The sequence below is a fragment of the Molothrus ater genome, chromosome 4 (assembly GCF_012460135.2).
Source record: "Molothrus ater isolate BHLD 08-10-18 breed brown headed cowbird chromosome 4, BPBGC_Mater_1.1, whole genome shotgun sequence".
Lineage (NCBI taxonomy): Eukaryota > Metazoa > Chordata > Aves > Passeriformes > Icteridae > Molothrus > Molothrus ater.
In genome coordinates, this window is record NC_050481.2 from 46,638,951 (window position 1) to 46,655,006 (window position 16,056).

General features: G+C 35.7%; 1 protein-coding gene across 2 annotated transcripts in view; it reads left to right on the top strand.

Annotated features, from left to right (window-relative positions):
• Nucleotides 1-16,056, top strand: part of FRYL (FRY like transcription coactivator) — a 163,885-nt gene that overhangs the window by 95,205 nt on the left and 52,624 nt on the right. For both annotated transcript variants that reach the window (XM_054514559.1, XM_054514560.1), the window contains 17 exons: nt 585-756; nt 1,433-1,565; nt 1,820-1,927; nt 3,128-3,365; nt 3,977-4,162; nt 4,252-4,338; nt 5,095-5,363; nt 5,768-5,963; nt 6,905-7,029; nt 9,197-9,254; nt 10,626-10,717; nt 11,786-11,958; nt 12,401-12,561; nt 13,082-13,192; nt 14,099-14,253; nt 14,497-14,596; nt 15,698-15,866. In XM_054514559.1, coding sequence (XP_054370534.1) covers nt 585-756; nt 1,433-1,565; nt 1,820-1,927; nt 3,128-3,365; nt 3,977-4,162; nt 4,252-4,338; nt 5,095-5,363; nt 5,768-5,963; nt 6,905-7,029; nt 9,197-9,254; nt 10,626-10,717; nt 11,786-11,958; nt 12,401-12,561; nt 13,082-13,192; nt 14,099-14,253; nt 14,497-14,596; nt 15,698-15,866 — 2,533 coding nt within the window. The remainder of the gene's footprint in view (nt 1-584; nt 757-1,432; nt 1,566-1,819; nt 1,928-3,127; nt 3,366-3,976; nt 4,163-4,251; nt 4,339-5,094; nt 5,364-5,767; nt 5,964-6,904; nt 7,030-9,196; nt 9,255-10,625; nt 10,718-11,785; nt 11,959-12,400; nt 12,562-13,081; nt 13,193-14,098; nt 14,254-14,496; nt 14,597-15,697; nt 15,867-16,056) is intronic.

The following is a 16,056-nucleotide window of genomic DNA, read 5'->3' on the forward strand; positions in this document are numbered from 1 at the left end:
TTTTGGGGGGGAAGTGGTTAACTTTGTTTGCACCACGATAAAAGCATATTAATGATTATCTGAATTAGTGTTCTGCTAACACTAAAGAAATAATTGTTGTTGTGCACTGTTGCTGTTTGATTTTAGGTGAGCAAGCAGTTCTACAGTTAAGACTGATTTCAAGAACAATTTCAGAAAATATGGGTTTTTTGGTACAGTGTAACTGTAAAGCATTTTTTCAGGAAAGTCACACCTAGCTCTTCAAGACCCAGTCTAACAGATGGGATGTTTAGCAATGTCTGTCTTCAGTGTGTTGCTCTAGAGGTTCAAATCAAGTCCTTGAGTGCTCAGTACTATAAAATATTCTGTATCTTAGCCTGGGCCAAGTAAGTTCACTTGAATCACAGTGTGGGGTGGCACAGAAAACTTAAGCTCTATTCCTGTTACTTTCATTACCCTAATATGTAACATTTAAATAAGTTCTGTCCTGCTGTCTGTTTAAAAGAGAGGAAAAATGCAATTTGTATTTTGTCTCTTTGTTACTTCAATATTGTAATTTTTTCTGTTTTCTCTTCCCTTTTTTTCTCCCATTTTTGTTCTTGAAGAGGATGAATATTGGCCTTAGAGTCTTCCTTGTCATAGCAGATAGCTTGCAGCAAAAAGATGGTGAACCACCGATGCCAACAACAGGAGTTGTTCTTCCATCAGGAAATACTCTTCGTGTGAAGAAAATTTTTCTTAATAAAACACTGACAGATGAGGAAGCAAAAGTTATAGGTATGTTGTATTCTTTTGTAAGTTGGCATTTCAATATGTATGTGTATATTCCCAATTATTCTCATCAGTACATTAGTGTAACTTTATTTATGTATTTATTTTAATTGTTAGCAAGAATTACTTTGATTCTTAGAGAGGGCTGCTAGACATTATTGACCCCCTGGTGTCTCAGACTAAACCCATGTCTTTTCTTAAAGTGTTTTGCACTTATTGCAAAATAAGTACAAAGAAGCCTGAGTGCAGTGAGTGTGGTAAATAGCATGACAAATTTTTTTGTTCTTGATGTCACTCTAAAATGTCCCAAATGTCTCACAGCTGAGTGGAGTAAGACAATCTTGATCCCTGTACCTTGTTGATCTTCTATGAATGAGGTAGTCATCTCAAAGGACTGTTTCAACATGTCAAATTTAAACTGGAACTAAAAAGCTTGGAATTGAGAAAATAAGAAGCAGCTAATGGTTACTTCATTGCTTTGTTTTTCCTGCAGGAAACTTCTACTTTTGTATAACATCTTATATTTATAGATATGTATTTCATAAATACATGCATTTGTTTTGACAGTTAAAGTATATATTTCATGTCATCTGTGCAATAAGAAACTTGTCCTAACCTGAATAAGTGGCAGATATTTTAATAAAAATATGAAAGAAGGTGATAGAACTCTTTGATTTTTCAGGAATGTCCATATACTATCCTCAAGTCAGAAAAGCACTGGATAGCATTCTTAGGCATTTGGACAAAGAAGTTGGAAGGCCCATGTGCATGACTAGTGTGCAGATGTCCAATAAAGAACCAGAAGACATGATTACGTATGTACTGAATTGCAGCATTTTCACTGTCACAGTAGCATCACATTATTTTTATTCTCTTATGTTGCAGATGCCATCATTAAAGTGTTACGGTTGTGGGGTTTTTACTGGACTATTAAGTGAATGTTAGTTTCATTAATTATTGATAAAAATGTTTGTTACCTCCATAGTTGTGGCATGAAATGGAAAATACATTTCTAGTGTACTGAAATCAATTTTCTGGTCTCTTTATTGATTATAAACTGCTTTTGTAGGGGTGAGAGAAAACCTAAGATAGATTTGTTCAGAACTTGCATTGCTGCTATTCCAAGACTGATTCCAGATGGCATGAGTAGGACTGACCTCATTGAATTGCTTGCAAGGTAAGAGAAACGGGATTGTGCTCTTAGTGGATGTTCTTTTTCAAATGCTGCGTGTGCACGATTGTCAGTGTCCTCACTCTGCAGCATGAGTCGCTGCATGCAGGCTCTGTCCTTGCTGCTCCTGCCAGCCTTCTGCAGTTGGTCAGCTTTTACTGGCCATAGTAGCAGGAGGCAAATTTATCCTGCAGACCTTGCATTTATTTTTAGAGAGAGTATTCTGAGAACTAGGAATTCATTGCTGTTGCTTTGTTGTTTTGAACTTGTTTTATCTTTTTGTTACTGCTATACTTTTTTTCCTCTCTTTTTTTCTTCTGTTGCGAATACTATAAATTTTCATAAAGTCATTCTTGTTTGACATTGCCAAAATTTGAGACAGGCACCTGGGGGAAACTTCAGTATTTTTCTCTACTAATCCTGCTTTGTTTTTCCATTTTTCTGTGATCCAACACAACCCATATTCTTCCATCTCTTATCTCAGTTTAAATTGAATATACCTTGACAGTACTGATAAATAGTTGAGAAGATTTTTTAAAATTTTAAATGTAAGAATAGTCTGGCACAGAAATACAGGACAACTTATAGTTGGAAATTATAAATCCATTTTCATATAATGGGTTGAACTACAAATATAAAAAGTTAGTAATAACTTAAGAGAATAAGATTTTTCTAACACTCTTTCTTCAATGTTTAAAATAGTATTAAAGACATGAAATTATTAAGTAATATTATAATACTGGAAGAGGTGTCTTCTACCATAGCAGGCTTAGACAGATTTTTAAGTATATGTGCAAAGGATTGTTTTGTGAATTTTTTCTCATATCCAAAGTAAGTGTCCTTTAGCTGCAAAACGAACATGTTGTTTTCAGTTTTAATTTGAAGAAAATAGCCTATACATCACAGGGTGCTGGTCTGCTGAGCTCAGACACCTGCAAAGATCCACCTTTGTTAAACACTTGATAGTCTTTCTTGAACGCTGTTTATTTGTATTAGTTTTGTGAAACCTCACATTATTTTGCTGTAGTAGAAGTGTCTTCTGTTACTAGCCAGTTTCAGTTTTATTCAGTGCAGAAAATGAATCTCTGTGGAACTGTTCTACATTATACAGTAAAGAAGGAAGAGTAAACACTGAACTTTAAATTACAAAGGCTGGTTAAGAGTATGCTTTTTTAGGGTGATGATACCAATGTTTTTTCTAAACAGGCTGACAATTCATATGGATGAAGAACTTCGTGCATTGGCTTTCAATACACTCCAAGCATTAATGCTTGATTTTCCAGATTGGCGGGAAGATGTTCTTTCAGGATTTGTTTATTTTATTGTGCGTGAAGTGACTGACATCCACCCAACGCTTCTTGACAATGCAGTGAAAATGTTAGTGCAGCTCATAAATCAGTGGAAACAAGCAGCCCAAATGCACAATAAAACCCAAGATGCTCAGGTATATCTATATAAGGTCCTTTGATGTTAAAACATACTTGGAATCTACATACAAACTTAGTAGTGGGCTTTACTGGTTTTGTTAAGTAATAAATATTCAGCTAAATTTCTTACAGCACTTGAAGACTTCTAGATCTCTCATTTTAAATTAACATTTTTTATCAAAATAAAATTAGTCCCAAATTATTAAGTATTACGTGAACACTAATTCATGACCACATTTTGCTTACATTATAGGGAATGTGTAGGAGTTATTACACAGTAGAATTAAGCCCACCATTTTTTACTTGCCAGTAGAAAGGGTCCAAATAATTTAATATCATAATTGTTTACAAAGAGTATTGCTTGAGGTTTTTGAAATTTTGCTCTCATTGCATCATCTTGTGAGAAAGTGAAATAAAGATGTTCTTATGGTATTTGTTTGGACCAAATTCAGAGAGGTGATAAAAAATGAAGTGACTAATATTATGTCATTCTCATAATGCAAATTTGACCAGTACCTAAAAATCTGAATATTTTATTATTAAATCAGCCATTGCTAATAATGGAACTGTATCTTAGCTGTGTTTATTTTTTTCTTTATTTACTTAACTTCTGTGTTGTTTTTCTTAGCGTGGTGTGTCCAATGGGGCTGCCCATACCCTTCCCCTGGAGAGGACCCTTTATTCCAGTGTATTCCATGTGGTGGAAGGCTTTGCTTTGGTCATCCTTTGCAGCACAAGGCCTGCCACCAGGAGATTAGCTGTCAGCGTTCTCAGAGAAATAAGGGCCTTGTTCACACTTCTAGAAATTTCAAAGGTAACAGTTGATGACCCATTCTTAGGCTGCCTGGTGAAACTGCTTTTATTTTGACATTCTTTGAGCCTGGTATGCTTTGTGTTTTGTAGAGTGATGATGAGTTGGCTATAGATGTAATGGACAGACTAAGTGCTACTATCCTGGAGAGTTTCATACATCTCACAGGGGCTGACCAGGTAGGACCGTTTTTATGTAAAGTTGCTTGTAAGATGAAGTAATTCTGTAAAGCTATCCCAAATAAATAGTATGTATTTCAAATGATAGCGTCATTATGCTCATGCTGATTTTAATAGCAATTTATCACCACAAAAAGGCAAAAATCTGAGGAATGTTGTGAGGTTGACTACACCACTGTAAACTTTCTGACCGATAGTGTGTTGTTATCACCACCATATAAACACTGAGAGCTGTGTCTTTAGCGGTTTTTTCTCATCTTGTTCACCGACTGCAATTTCTTAAAAGCAAAAGGCACTGCTTTTTTCTGCAGTACTACAGTGTCATAGCAGTCAATGTGCCCTTTATCCATGATGAATGCTCTAATAACTGTCAGTGAATAACAGCTGAATTCCATACTTGGGTATTTATGGTAAACTCCTAAGTATCAAGGAAACTTCTGATTTTAGGATTAGGAAACAAATTGGAATTCAGTAGTAAGGCTTTTAGAGTACAAATCTTTTGGAAGAATTAAATCTTTATGCATGAAAGGGTGTTTTTCTAGGATTTGCTATTTCCTAATACCAGTTTGTTCACAAACAACATGTTTCTATAGCTGTTCACATTAAGATCTTCTGTAAAAAGCCCCATAAATTACTTTTTTTCTGTTACGGGTGTGCTTTTGATACTGATACTTTATTAGATATATAGCAAAAGATATTGTTGCTTAAAATACATGGGTATTAAATATTTCCTCATTGTCTTTTCTATGCATGCAGACTACTTTACTGTACTGTCCCAGTTCAATAGATTTACAAACTCTGGCTGACTGGAATTCCTCCCCAATCAGCCACCACCTTGACGTGGTCAGTCCCTCACATATTTGGATATTTGCACATGTGACTCAAGGCCAAGATCCATGGATTATAAGCCTCTCAAGTTTCATGAAGCAGGAAAATCTTCCAAAACACTGCCCAACAGCTGTAAGCTATGCTTGGACATTTGCTTATACAAGACTTCAACTGCTGTCTCCACAAGTGGATATCAAGTAAGTTTATTTCTATAGTAAATACATTATATTATATTACTTTAAGATTTATCATCATTGCAGTGTCATTATTGTTTCATTGAGGTAACATAAATTCTTGATATTGTCCGTGGATTTAATTCAGCTTTATATCACAAAAAATTAAAGCAGATTTATCTGTATAAAATATGGAGCTAACATTAATTAATGCCTTTGGCCATATTGTAGTCCAGCAGATTTAAATATAAAAGCATGTATTATTGATGTACAAGTCTGCTCTGAATAACTTATTTAAAGTTTACTATGTTAACAATTTGGGAAGTCATGGCATATGCATAACTGAAAAATAAATTCAGTAGAAAACCAAAGTAAAATGCAGTAAGCTTAATGTACTCTACTGAGCTCTTCTCTTTCTTTTTTAATAGCAGCCCTATCAACGCAAAGAAAGTAAATACTACTACAAGCAGTGACTCCTATATTGGGCTCTGGAGAAACTACCTGATTCTTTGCTGCAGTGCAGCATCTTCTTCAAACTCCTCCACTTCCACAGGCTCTGTGAGATGTTCCCCTCCTGAGACGCTGGCGTCTACCCCAGACAGTGGTTATAGCATTGATTCAAGAGTAGGTTCTTCTAATACTTTCTGTAAATAAGTCTACATCTTATTGAAGATAGAAACACCAGAGGGTGTATTATGTTCTATCGTGATTAGAAACTGGTATAATTTGTCTGAAAATAATTTTAGGATACCTTGGTTTTTCATTTGATTAGAATATTGTTTTAGTTTGCTTTTCCCAATCTGTGGTATGTTTTTAAAGCAAATCCAGTTGCATAATGAAGACATTTACCAAATCTCAAAATCTTATGTAGCAGTAATAAGGAAATGTTTTGTTTGCTGTTAAAGGGGTGGTTTTACTGTCATTAGACTTCTGTAGTTCTGAGCAAATAGACTCTCACTTCAATAACTGAAACAGGGACCTATTCAGGCATGATGTATCTTGTTGTATTTTCCCAATCACAGATTGGGAAAATACAATGTCTTTGTCTTCATATTATCTGCAGATTATGGGGTTTTTTCCCTCTTCTTTTGCTTCTTTTTGTTCATCTCATTTTTGGCTTCCCGTAGAAGATACAGTAGACATAAAGATAATTCATGGACTATGCAGCTGATTTTTTGACAGAAGCAGCCTGTTCCACTTGTTTGTTACCAAGATACTTTCCCCAGTTCTACTGAAAGCTTTATTCTCTTTGAGAACGACTCAGGAGTCTAAGGAGTTGGACACCAGAAATCTACTTCTTCCCCAAGGAGGGCAGATACATTAATGTGCAAAGCATCTGTATATCATATTGTGCAATTCATTGTCATCTGACTAGGAAAATTCAGTGATCCAAGAAATAGTTAATACTATTTTACTATTTCAGGAAATCTTTTCCATGTCAAAGATAAATTTCACTTTTATCATTTTGAGTCACTGGTCCAGTGTGAATAGACTGTGAAATTACAGCAGATGTCACCACCTTGTGGTAGCTACTTCATTGTGTTTTGTTCTGGTTTTCTTCTTAGATTATTGGCATTCCATCCCCTTCCTCCCTGTTTAAGCACATAGTTCCAATGATGCGCTCTGAGAGCATGGAAATTACAGAATCTCTTGTCCTGGGACTTGGCAGGACCAACCCAGGAGCTTTTAGGTAACTGTTGTGTTTCATCTGTTTCTATTGGTTATAAAGCTGGGGAATTGGAGCTCATTCTTTCTTTCCTTTTTTTTTTTTTTTTTCTTTTTTCCTTTTAAGAATTTTTAAAAAGCTTTGATAACTGATTCTCATTGTTTTTTCTAGCATTTAGAGGCATGATAGAGATGGTTAGAGAGTGTAAGAATTTTATGTGGAGGTCATGCCTGCATAAAGAAAAAGAAGTTAGTAGAAAGAATAAATAGCTTATTGGTATTTAAAGCTGCCCTTATCTGAAAGAACAGATTATGTGAACTAATAACATTTGAAATGTTAATTACAACCAAGTTTGTAGTAGTTGATAAACTCTCCTTATTGGTATTGTCAATTGCTCTTTATGAGGATGAATGAAGAGAGAGAACATCTGAGGGCAAGAAAACCTGCTGGGAAGGCCATCAGATGTTCTCTGACAGCAGCCAATCTCTGCTGCAGAGAGAAATTATGATTTATAAAGTTGAGATTATGAGAGTTATTATGAGAATTATAAAGTTGTACCATGCGCAGCAACCAACTCTGCTTCTGCAGAAGGAACAGGAATTGCTGTACTGTTGGTTTTGAATAAGATGATACTTCCCTCCAGTCACTTGTGTCCCATATTATCTCAGATAAAAAGTCAATATTGATATTAATGCCAGGTTCTCAGTTGTCGTATTCTGGTTTATATCCCTTGATAATCTTATAATTTTGTATGATATCTGACTTTATTTGCTGCCAGGAGTAAAGCAAGACTTTGTGCCGTGATCCTGAAGAGCTGCTTAACAGCTATAAAGTCTAGAAAATGCTTTCAGAGATAATTTTACCAGAAATCCTTGATTTCTGAATTAGAAACAACTCATCCAGCATGTTAAAAAGAAAAAGATCTGATTCCTCATCAGTTTTATAATTTCAGAATGTGGTTTTTTTCTATGACCAGCTTTTTTCTCTGTCTAGTGCATGTACTCACACCAGATGCTAGCTGTAGCCTACCCCTCACCATTGCTGCTCTGCACTGTTTTGGTGTTTAGCTTTTGTAGTTTTAGGCACTGTTCCTCCCCACTTGTTATGTTTGCTCAGGAACTTTTTCTATTTTAGACTATGTACATGCAATCCACATACATTTATTAGAATAATATTTTTGCTTTGTGTAACTGATCATATAAATTCTTCTAGGTATCTCTTGATCTTCATTGTAAGCCTACCCTTTACTATATTTTAGCACAGAAAATTTCTTCCAAGTTATTTTCTGTGTTTGAAAGAAAATACATAGCAATATCTAACCATGCTTAACTTTCTTGTAAATGAGCACACCACAAACATTTGTGCAGCGTTCTGATCACCTGGGCCCATTCTCTGAAGGAGGAACTTTGCATGAGGTATCAGAGGAGTCAGTCATTTACCACGAAAACTTGAAGTGGTTTATGCTTTTGATAGATCTCAGTTGGGGCACCATAGGAAGTAGAAGAATGTGTCCACTCCAGCAAATCTGGAGGCAGTAGTTACTATGATAACGAATATAAGTAAACCAAATATATTTTTACCGTAGTATGTTATGTGCATACTTCTGTACTACTGATCTCCTTTCCCTGCCTCCTTTTTGAAGTCATGAGAATCTTAGTTTGGCAGCAGGAATCGAGTAGTGATAAAAACTGTGGTGCTTCAGAACAAATGGGGGATGTAAGCACACTGTCAAAACCTGTTTCACTTTTCAAAGAGACTGGTCTAACTACTGTCAGTGTATTGTTACTGGACTTAAAGAAACAGTATTAACAACTAAATGCATCATAATAGCTGAAAGGGCATTGTATGATAAGCTGCCAGCATCCTTTTTTCCCTGTAATGATATCCATCTGCACCATATGACTTTGTTAAACTCTTAATATGAAAATAAATTAAAATTATCTGTGATAGAAATAAGCCATAATACTTGGAGAATGCAAATTTAGGGATAATTGTTTGGATGTTAATTTAATAATCTCCTTTAAATTAGGAAAATATCTTTCTAGGAAACTTTGCTTTTAAAAGCTACAGATAAAGAAGGAAAACCTGAGGGTGTTTTAACTTTTGTTGTAATACTAGTTCTTGAGAAACATCTTTCAGTTGAGATGTTAATTTTATGTTTGTTTTTATCCTTTTAATTATTTTAATTCAGGGAACTAATAGAAGAATTACATCCTATAATTAAGGAAGCACTTGAAAGAAGGCCAGAGGTAATTAAATAATTTCCATTATGCTCAGTACAATTTTAACTGTCTTTTCACAAAGAGGAAGTGTTAGTTATTTTCTTTAATTTTTGCATTTAAAAACAGTCAGTATAACAGATAAAAAAGTGAAATATTGCTTTTTTAAATGATTGTGAAGTGTTTGCCTTAGAAGAGCTTCATGTTTGAGATCTCTGTTATTCCTGTATCAGAGATTTTATTTCAAATGATGAAAAAATACAGTAACCTCTTCCACATTCTGTTAATTTCTTTAGACTAATCATAGTTTTACACAATTGTTACTTTGTTATATCATCAGTTACATTCCCACAGTTAGTGGTAGCTATGACATAGAATTGAGTTTAAATGTCCACTAACTTTGTTGGGGTTTGGTGGTGGTGGTGGTTTTTAGTGGAAAAGGTTGTAAACTCAGATGACTGCTCTAATGAAAATGATGAAAAGGAGTAGCACTTCTGTTTCAAATGTTACTGTACTGTTATGTGTTGTGTCAGGCTTGCATACAAATCACAGAATCACAGAATATTTCGGGTTGTAAAGGATCTTTAAAGGTCACCTAGTCCACCCACCTTGAAATGAGCAGGAAAATCTTCAGCTACATCATGTTTCTCAGAGCACCATCAACCTGACCTTGAATGTTTCTACTGATGGGGCATCTTTCATCTCTCTGGGCAACATGTTCCAGAGGTTCACACCCTCATAATAAAAAGTGTCTCTTTTATATCTAGTCTAAATCTACCCACTTTTAGTTTAAAACCTTTGCCCCTTATTGTATCACAACAGGCCCTGCTAAAATGTTTGTCCCCATCATTCTTAAGCCCCTTTTAAGCACTGAAAGGTCACAATGAGGTCTCCCTGGACCCTTCTCTTCTCCAGGCTGAACAGCCCTGGCTCTCACAGCTTCTGTTAACAAGAGAGAGGCTCCAGCCCTCTGATCATTTTTGCAGCCCTCCTCTGGACTCACTCCAGTATGCCCATGTGCTTGTGGCCTCCAGAAGGCAGTACTTCAGGAGGGGTGTCACAAGATTGGAACAGAGAGGCAGAGTCACCTCCCTCAAAATACGTGGGGAGACTGCCTGTTGCACTTCATTGTTTTATATATTGCACTTAATGACAGGAGGCTGGATAATACATGTAGTAGCAAACCTGGTATATCTCAGAGCTGCAACAGGGAAAACGTTTGTTCGCTGTCTGGTTTATTAAACTTATTAGCAATTTTGGTAACTTATCTTAAAAGATGGGCACCTCTGATAACAGATGCCAGCTGTAGTAGAGACATAATAACGCTTTTATATTCTACTCTGGTTTTCCACTTAGTTTTACCTCTGCTTCATGTAATTTTTTGTTTCCTCTGATGGACAGAACATGAAACGGCGCAGGCGTCGAGATATTTTACGAGTACAACTAGTGCGAATATTTGAACTGTTGGCAGATGCTGGTGTCATTAGTCACAGGTAGGGGCAGCACACATGAGAAATTCTTGGTGTTCGTGAGTTGTCACTGACTATGACTCAGTAAAACAAGCATGCAAAATTCATCAGTGAGTTTCAGTATATCACTAAATAAATAGACATGGGGTTATAAAACTCAGAATTTTGCTGGTTTTCTAATCCCTCTCGCTCCCATGTTCTTTGTCACTGTGTTCTATGTTTTATTTAAGATGTTACTGTTCCCCATACTTTGAACAGGCAGTACATCATGGTCCCTTTTGTTTGTGTGTGCTCAAACATTGCATCACTTGTGCAAATTGTAACTGTTCTGTGATAATTCAGGAACTTCTGCCTTACTTGGAGTGCTGGTGCTAGTCAGCACATCCTATGCAGAGAAGGCTGCTGCTCATTAATGTTGGACTTCTGAAGGATGGAGAATGTTAACTCAGTTGGTTTTTTTTCCTCACTTTACCCTGCTTGTGTAGGGACACTTTGAAAGAAGTTTTGGCATATGTTTTACAAAAGTCCCTAGGACATTTTTTCCTATGCATGTGGAATTGTGTAAGAGCAAGTAGTCTAGGAGATGGTTGACTCCTTCCCCCCACAATTTGACAATGATACTTAGATATGTATTTGTCAGCCGTAACAATATATGCGTGAAATTCTCAACCTTCAAGTGTATTTCAGAAAATTGCCTCAGAAGCATTGCTGAAATGTCTATCAGCATGCTGATATTATAGAATCCAACTATTAAAACCATTCTTTCCCTTATCTTTTAAAGTTCTCACAAGGGGAGGGGGAAGAGACTTCATGTTTGAAGATTTTAGTAAACACTTGTCCCCAGTAAAAAAGCTAGTTTTGTGGAAGGATAAGTGACTTCAGATAATTAGGTTTGATTCTTAGTTTGCTTTCACTGGAGTTTTTTACTGTATTGCTGAAGTAGAAGCTGGATGAAGAAATTACTTTGAATTAAGTATTTGCAGTGATGAGGGTGTAGGGTTTTTTAAAGATAAAAAAACATAATGATGTTATTCAAATGTTATATGTAATTACTGTGCTCTTTTATTTTCTAAATTTACTTTATTTGTTCAGTGCAAGTGGTGGCCTTGATAATGAAACACATTCCCTCAACAACACTTTACTTGAGTATGTTGATCTAACAAGACAACTCCTAGAAGCAGAAAATGAAAAGGATTCTGATACATTGAAAGATATCCGATGCCATTTTAGTGCCTTAGTGGCAAATATCATCCAAAATGTTCCAGGTATGTAAAAATGTAACTTCTGATTACTGATTATTTAATATGCAGTATATTTAAAAAAAACAAACCAACCAAACAGAAACTAAACCAAAAGACACTTCTTATCTGAACTTTCAGAATACTTTTATTTAAATAATTAGTGACATCATTTTTGAGTATAACTTTAGCAGTATTAGTTTTAAGAGATTTTGGTACTGTTTGGCAAAGTCCTGTTGATTGTTTATGTATTTGAGTTCTGTGTACTAATAAATAACTTATTCTTGTACACTACTGGCATTAAACAGGACAATAGTCAATCTACATCCAGGCATTATGGTGTTAAAATAATAGTGGATCTTTACAGGGATTTTTCCTTTTATATTCATAGTTTGGGTCTGTTTGCATTACATGCTTTATCTTAAAGAATTACAGGAGGAGTGTGTATAACTGTGTGTATTTCTTACAGTTCACCAGAGAAGAAGTGTCTTTCCACAGCAGAGTCTACGCCACAGTCTATTTATGCTGTTCAGTCACTGGGCAGGCCCTTTTAGTATCATGTTTACTCCCCTGGACAGATACAGTGATAGAAACATGCGAATAAACAGACACCAATACTGTGCATTAAAGGTATTTTAACACTTCTGAATTTTGGAAATAGATTGTTATGTCAACATGATGCAAATTTAGCATTTGGGCTTTTAGATGTGGTTTTCACATCCATGTTTTAGCACCTTTTTATTCCTTCTGTTTACATGTGTATTTATGTCAGTTCAGCTTTTCCCATACTGTGACTATTGCACTTGCTATTGAAATTTCTTATAATCACTACTGAATGTTCACTTCCTCACTTTAGTTCTCATTTGCTTAAGTTAAAGGCTTTCATCTAAATGTAAATTAGCAATGAAACTGGTTAATGGTGTATTAACTCTTCAATATGTCAGCATTTTAGTATTGACCCTTCCTTGTATTTGAAAGTTGAGGAAAATATGATTCATAATTTCTTGAATAAAATGTTAAACATTTTTTATTGCCCTTGGTCTTTCTCTCTTAACAGGTTAGTATTTAGTTATCTGATACTTTAGTGGACTGAGTAAGAGCAGTTCCTGTATCTGAGTTATTAAAATGTGTTTTTCATTGCTTTCCAAAGGCTATGTCTGCTGTACTGTGTTGTGGCCCTGTTGCAGACAATGTTGGGCTTTCATCTGATGGCTATTTATACAAATGGCTGGATAATATTTTGGATTCACAAGATAAAAAGGTAATACAAGCAATGTCAACATCACTTTGCAACTATCAGTGCCTCAAACACATGTTTTAGTGAGTTTGCAGACAGATTTGCCTAAGTGCTCTACTTAAGCTCAAAGCTGTTTTAGTAGCACAGGGTTTTGCACTGTCCTTCACATGTATTCACCCTGTTGAGGAAGGTGGTCCCTAATCAGACACCAAGAGAAACAGAATTGAAGAGGAAAGGACAAGGGGTGAAGCACTGTATATTGTTTATAAAGTGACCAACTTAACTGACCAGCACCTGACTTATTACTACAACCACTTAAGTTGTAGTAATAAGTCAGGTGCTCCAAAATTTAAAAGATATGAGATTTTGAACATGAACTCTTGTGAGACTGTAGAGTTCCTTGGGGTCCTTTGGAGTTAGTAAGATCAAGCTTTTCATATGAACAGCAAGGTAAGCTTTAAAGGTAGGACCTCATTGCCCTATAACGCTTGGACTACATAAAAATACAGCACCTGTGGGCTACTTTGAGTCCAGGAAAGATGCAAGTCTCCATGCAGATGTATCCCTTGTATCCCACTGGAATTCTTGCTTGTCTTTAAATGCTTCTTTGTATCTAGTGCTTTCAGGGCAGTGTTTCGGTGTGAGACAGAAAAAAGCTCAAGCTAGCCGTGGAACTGAAGGGGGAAAAAAAGTCAATAGAGCTCTAGTTATTTGTGTCAGTAATTTATGACTGTGTACAAGTTGAACAGTAACAGTGTGATAGAATTATCTGCTGCTACTTTAGTCTATGGTGTCATTGGTTTTGGATGAAAAAGATTTCATGTTCCCAAAGGTTTCAGCTTTCTTAAATAGTTGTTTTCCTATTTTATGCCATTTTGTAAGTTAGTCTTTTTTTCTACATTTTTACATAATATATTTATTGTTCTCTAGGTTCACCAGCTGGGCTGTGAGGCAGTGATGCTGCTCTTGGAACTCAATCCTGACCAGAGTAACCTCATGTACTGGGCCGTTGACCGGTGTTACACAGGTTCCAAGCGGGTAGCAGCTGGCTGCTTTAAAGCCATAGCCAACGTGTTCCAAAACAGGTGCTATAGCATTTTTCAAAGCTTTAAAAATTCCATTTTCAGTGTGCTTTTATGTAGAACTGTGGGTTTTGCTTCCATAGAGGTAACAGATCATCCCTGTTTGTGTGTCTGAGTTCCTAGAGAAACTTCTCAAAATATTATTCTGTTACCTATCATGTTCCTTGTAAATTAAACTTAAATAAAATCAAATCTTAGAAAACCAAATGTAATTTTATTTTTTTCATACTTGCCATTCTTTCATAGGGATTACCAGTGTGATACAGTGACCCTCCTGAATCTCATACTGTTTAAAGCAGCTGATTCTACTAGGGCTATCTATGAAGTTGCTATGCAACTATTGCAGGTTTGTAAGCTAATTCTGATTTTTTTTTCTTTTAAAATAATAATTGTCCTATATATTAAAAAAAAAATCTGGTTTTATTTAGTTGTCTTCAGTAAGGAAATTGAAAAACGATGTTGTTTTTTTTCTTCTCTATTTTAGTACATAGTTAAACCAGATCCTTACCTGGCACATATAGACTTTCCTGAAAGTCTGCCTGTTTCCATGCACTCAAGACCTGTATTTTCATAGTACCTGCTTTTTCAGGAAACAACCTAAATCAGGACTCTCTTGATTTGGCCCTGAAACTGAGTGATACATAGCTCCCTTTGTCCAAAGGCACCTCAGAGAGAAGCACATTCCTTCCCAAGCCTTCTCTGTCTGCTGGGGTAGCTGTCAGTTTTCTGATTTTTGCACTATTACCAAACATTTTTTCATCTGTCCATGTGGAGAGATGACAGTGAAGATCTTGTTACCCATTTAATTTACTTTTGTATATTCCTTTCTGAGGTCATTTAGGGGTAAACTTAAGGTCACATTAGTGTTTAAAAATATGTGCTGATAGTAGCTCAGACCTTAAGTCTTGGAGATGTTTTTTAAGGTTTTTTGGTCAGCTGAATTCAACAGTGAAGTCCCCGCTGAAGTCACACCCTTATTGATATATCATCCCCATCTCTCTTCTCACATGGACACTACTTGTCAAAATCAACCGAAATTGATTTTTAAAGTATCAGAATGCTTCAGCCTCCTGCTGCATCTCTACCACATCAGAGATTGTGTTGTTCCTGTCCATGTCTCATAGATGAGCAAAAATTGGTGTTGTTTGGAAATGCAAATGTTAAATAGTATTTTGCATTTCTTTATAGATAAATTTGTATTTAAGATGGTATTTTGTGAAAGCAAGTTTTGGAACTTTATTGCTGGAAACTCATCACGTAGAATGTATCTTAGCTTGTCTTCTATTAATTTACCACCGTGTCAGCAAATGCTGTAGGTGTATGGAGATCTGCATAGATAAGAAACATGAACTGAGAATAGATGCATTAACTTAAAAAGTGATTTTTGTATAAAAATTTCTACAGTAGCTCTATACTTAGCTTCAAATTCTGAACATTACTGTTTTAGATTTTGGAACCAAAGATGTTCCGTTATGCTCACAAACTGGAAGTTCAGCGGATGGATGGGGTTTTGGGACAGCCTTCTCCTTTACCACATTTGTATTCTATGTCCTATTATCAACTGTCAGAAGAATTAGCAAGGACTTATCCTGAGCTGACACTTGCTATCTTCTCAGGTATGATTTTAAAACAAAACAAAAAACTTCATCAAGTCAAAAGCATTGTACAAAATGTGTCATTCTTATTTTTCAATAACTGATTTATATGTAATTCACTAAAATCAGGACACCAACATCATCAAACTGAATAGAGACAAAAAAGCCTACCAAGTGACAGTTTTTGTTCACTTGTGTTTTGAAATATATT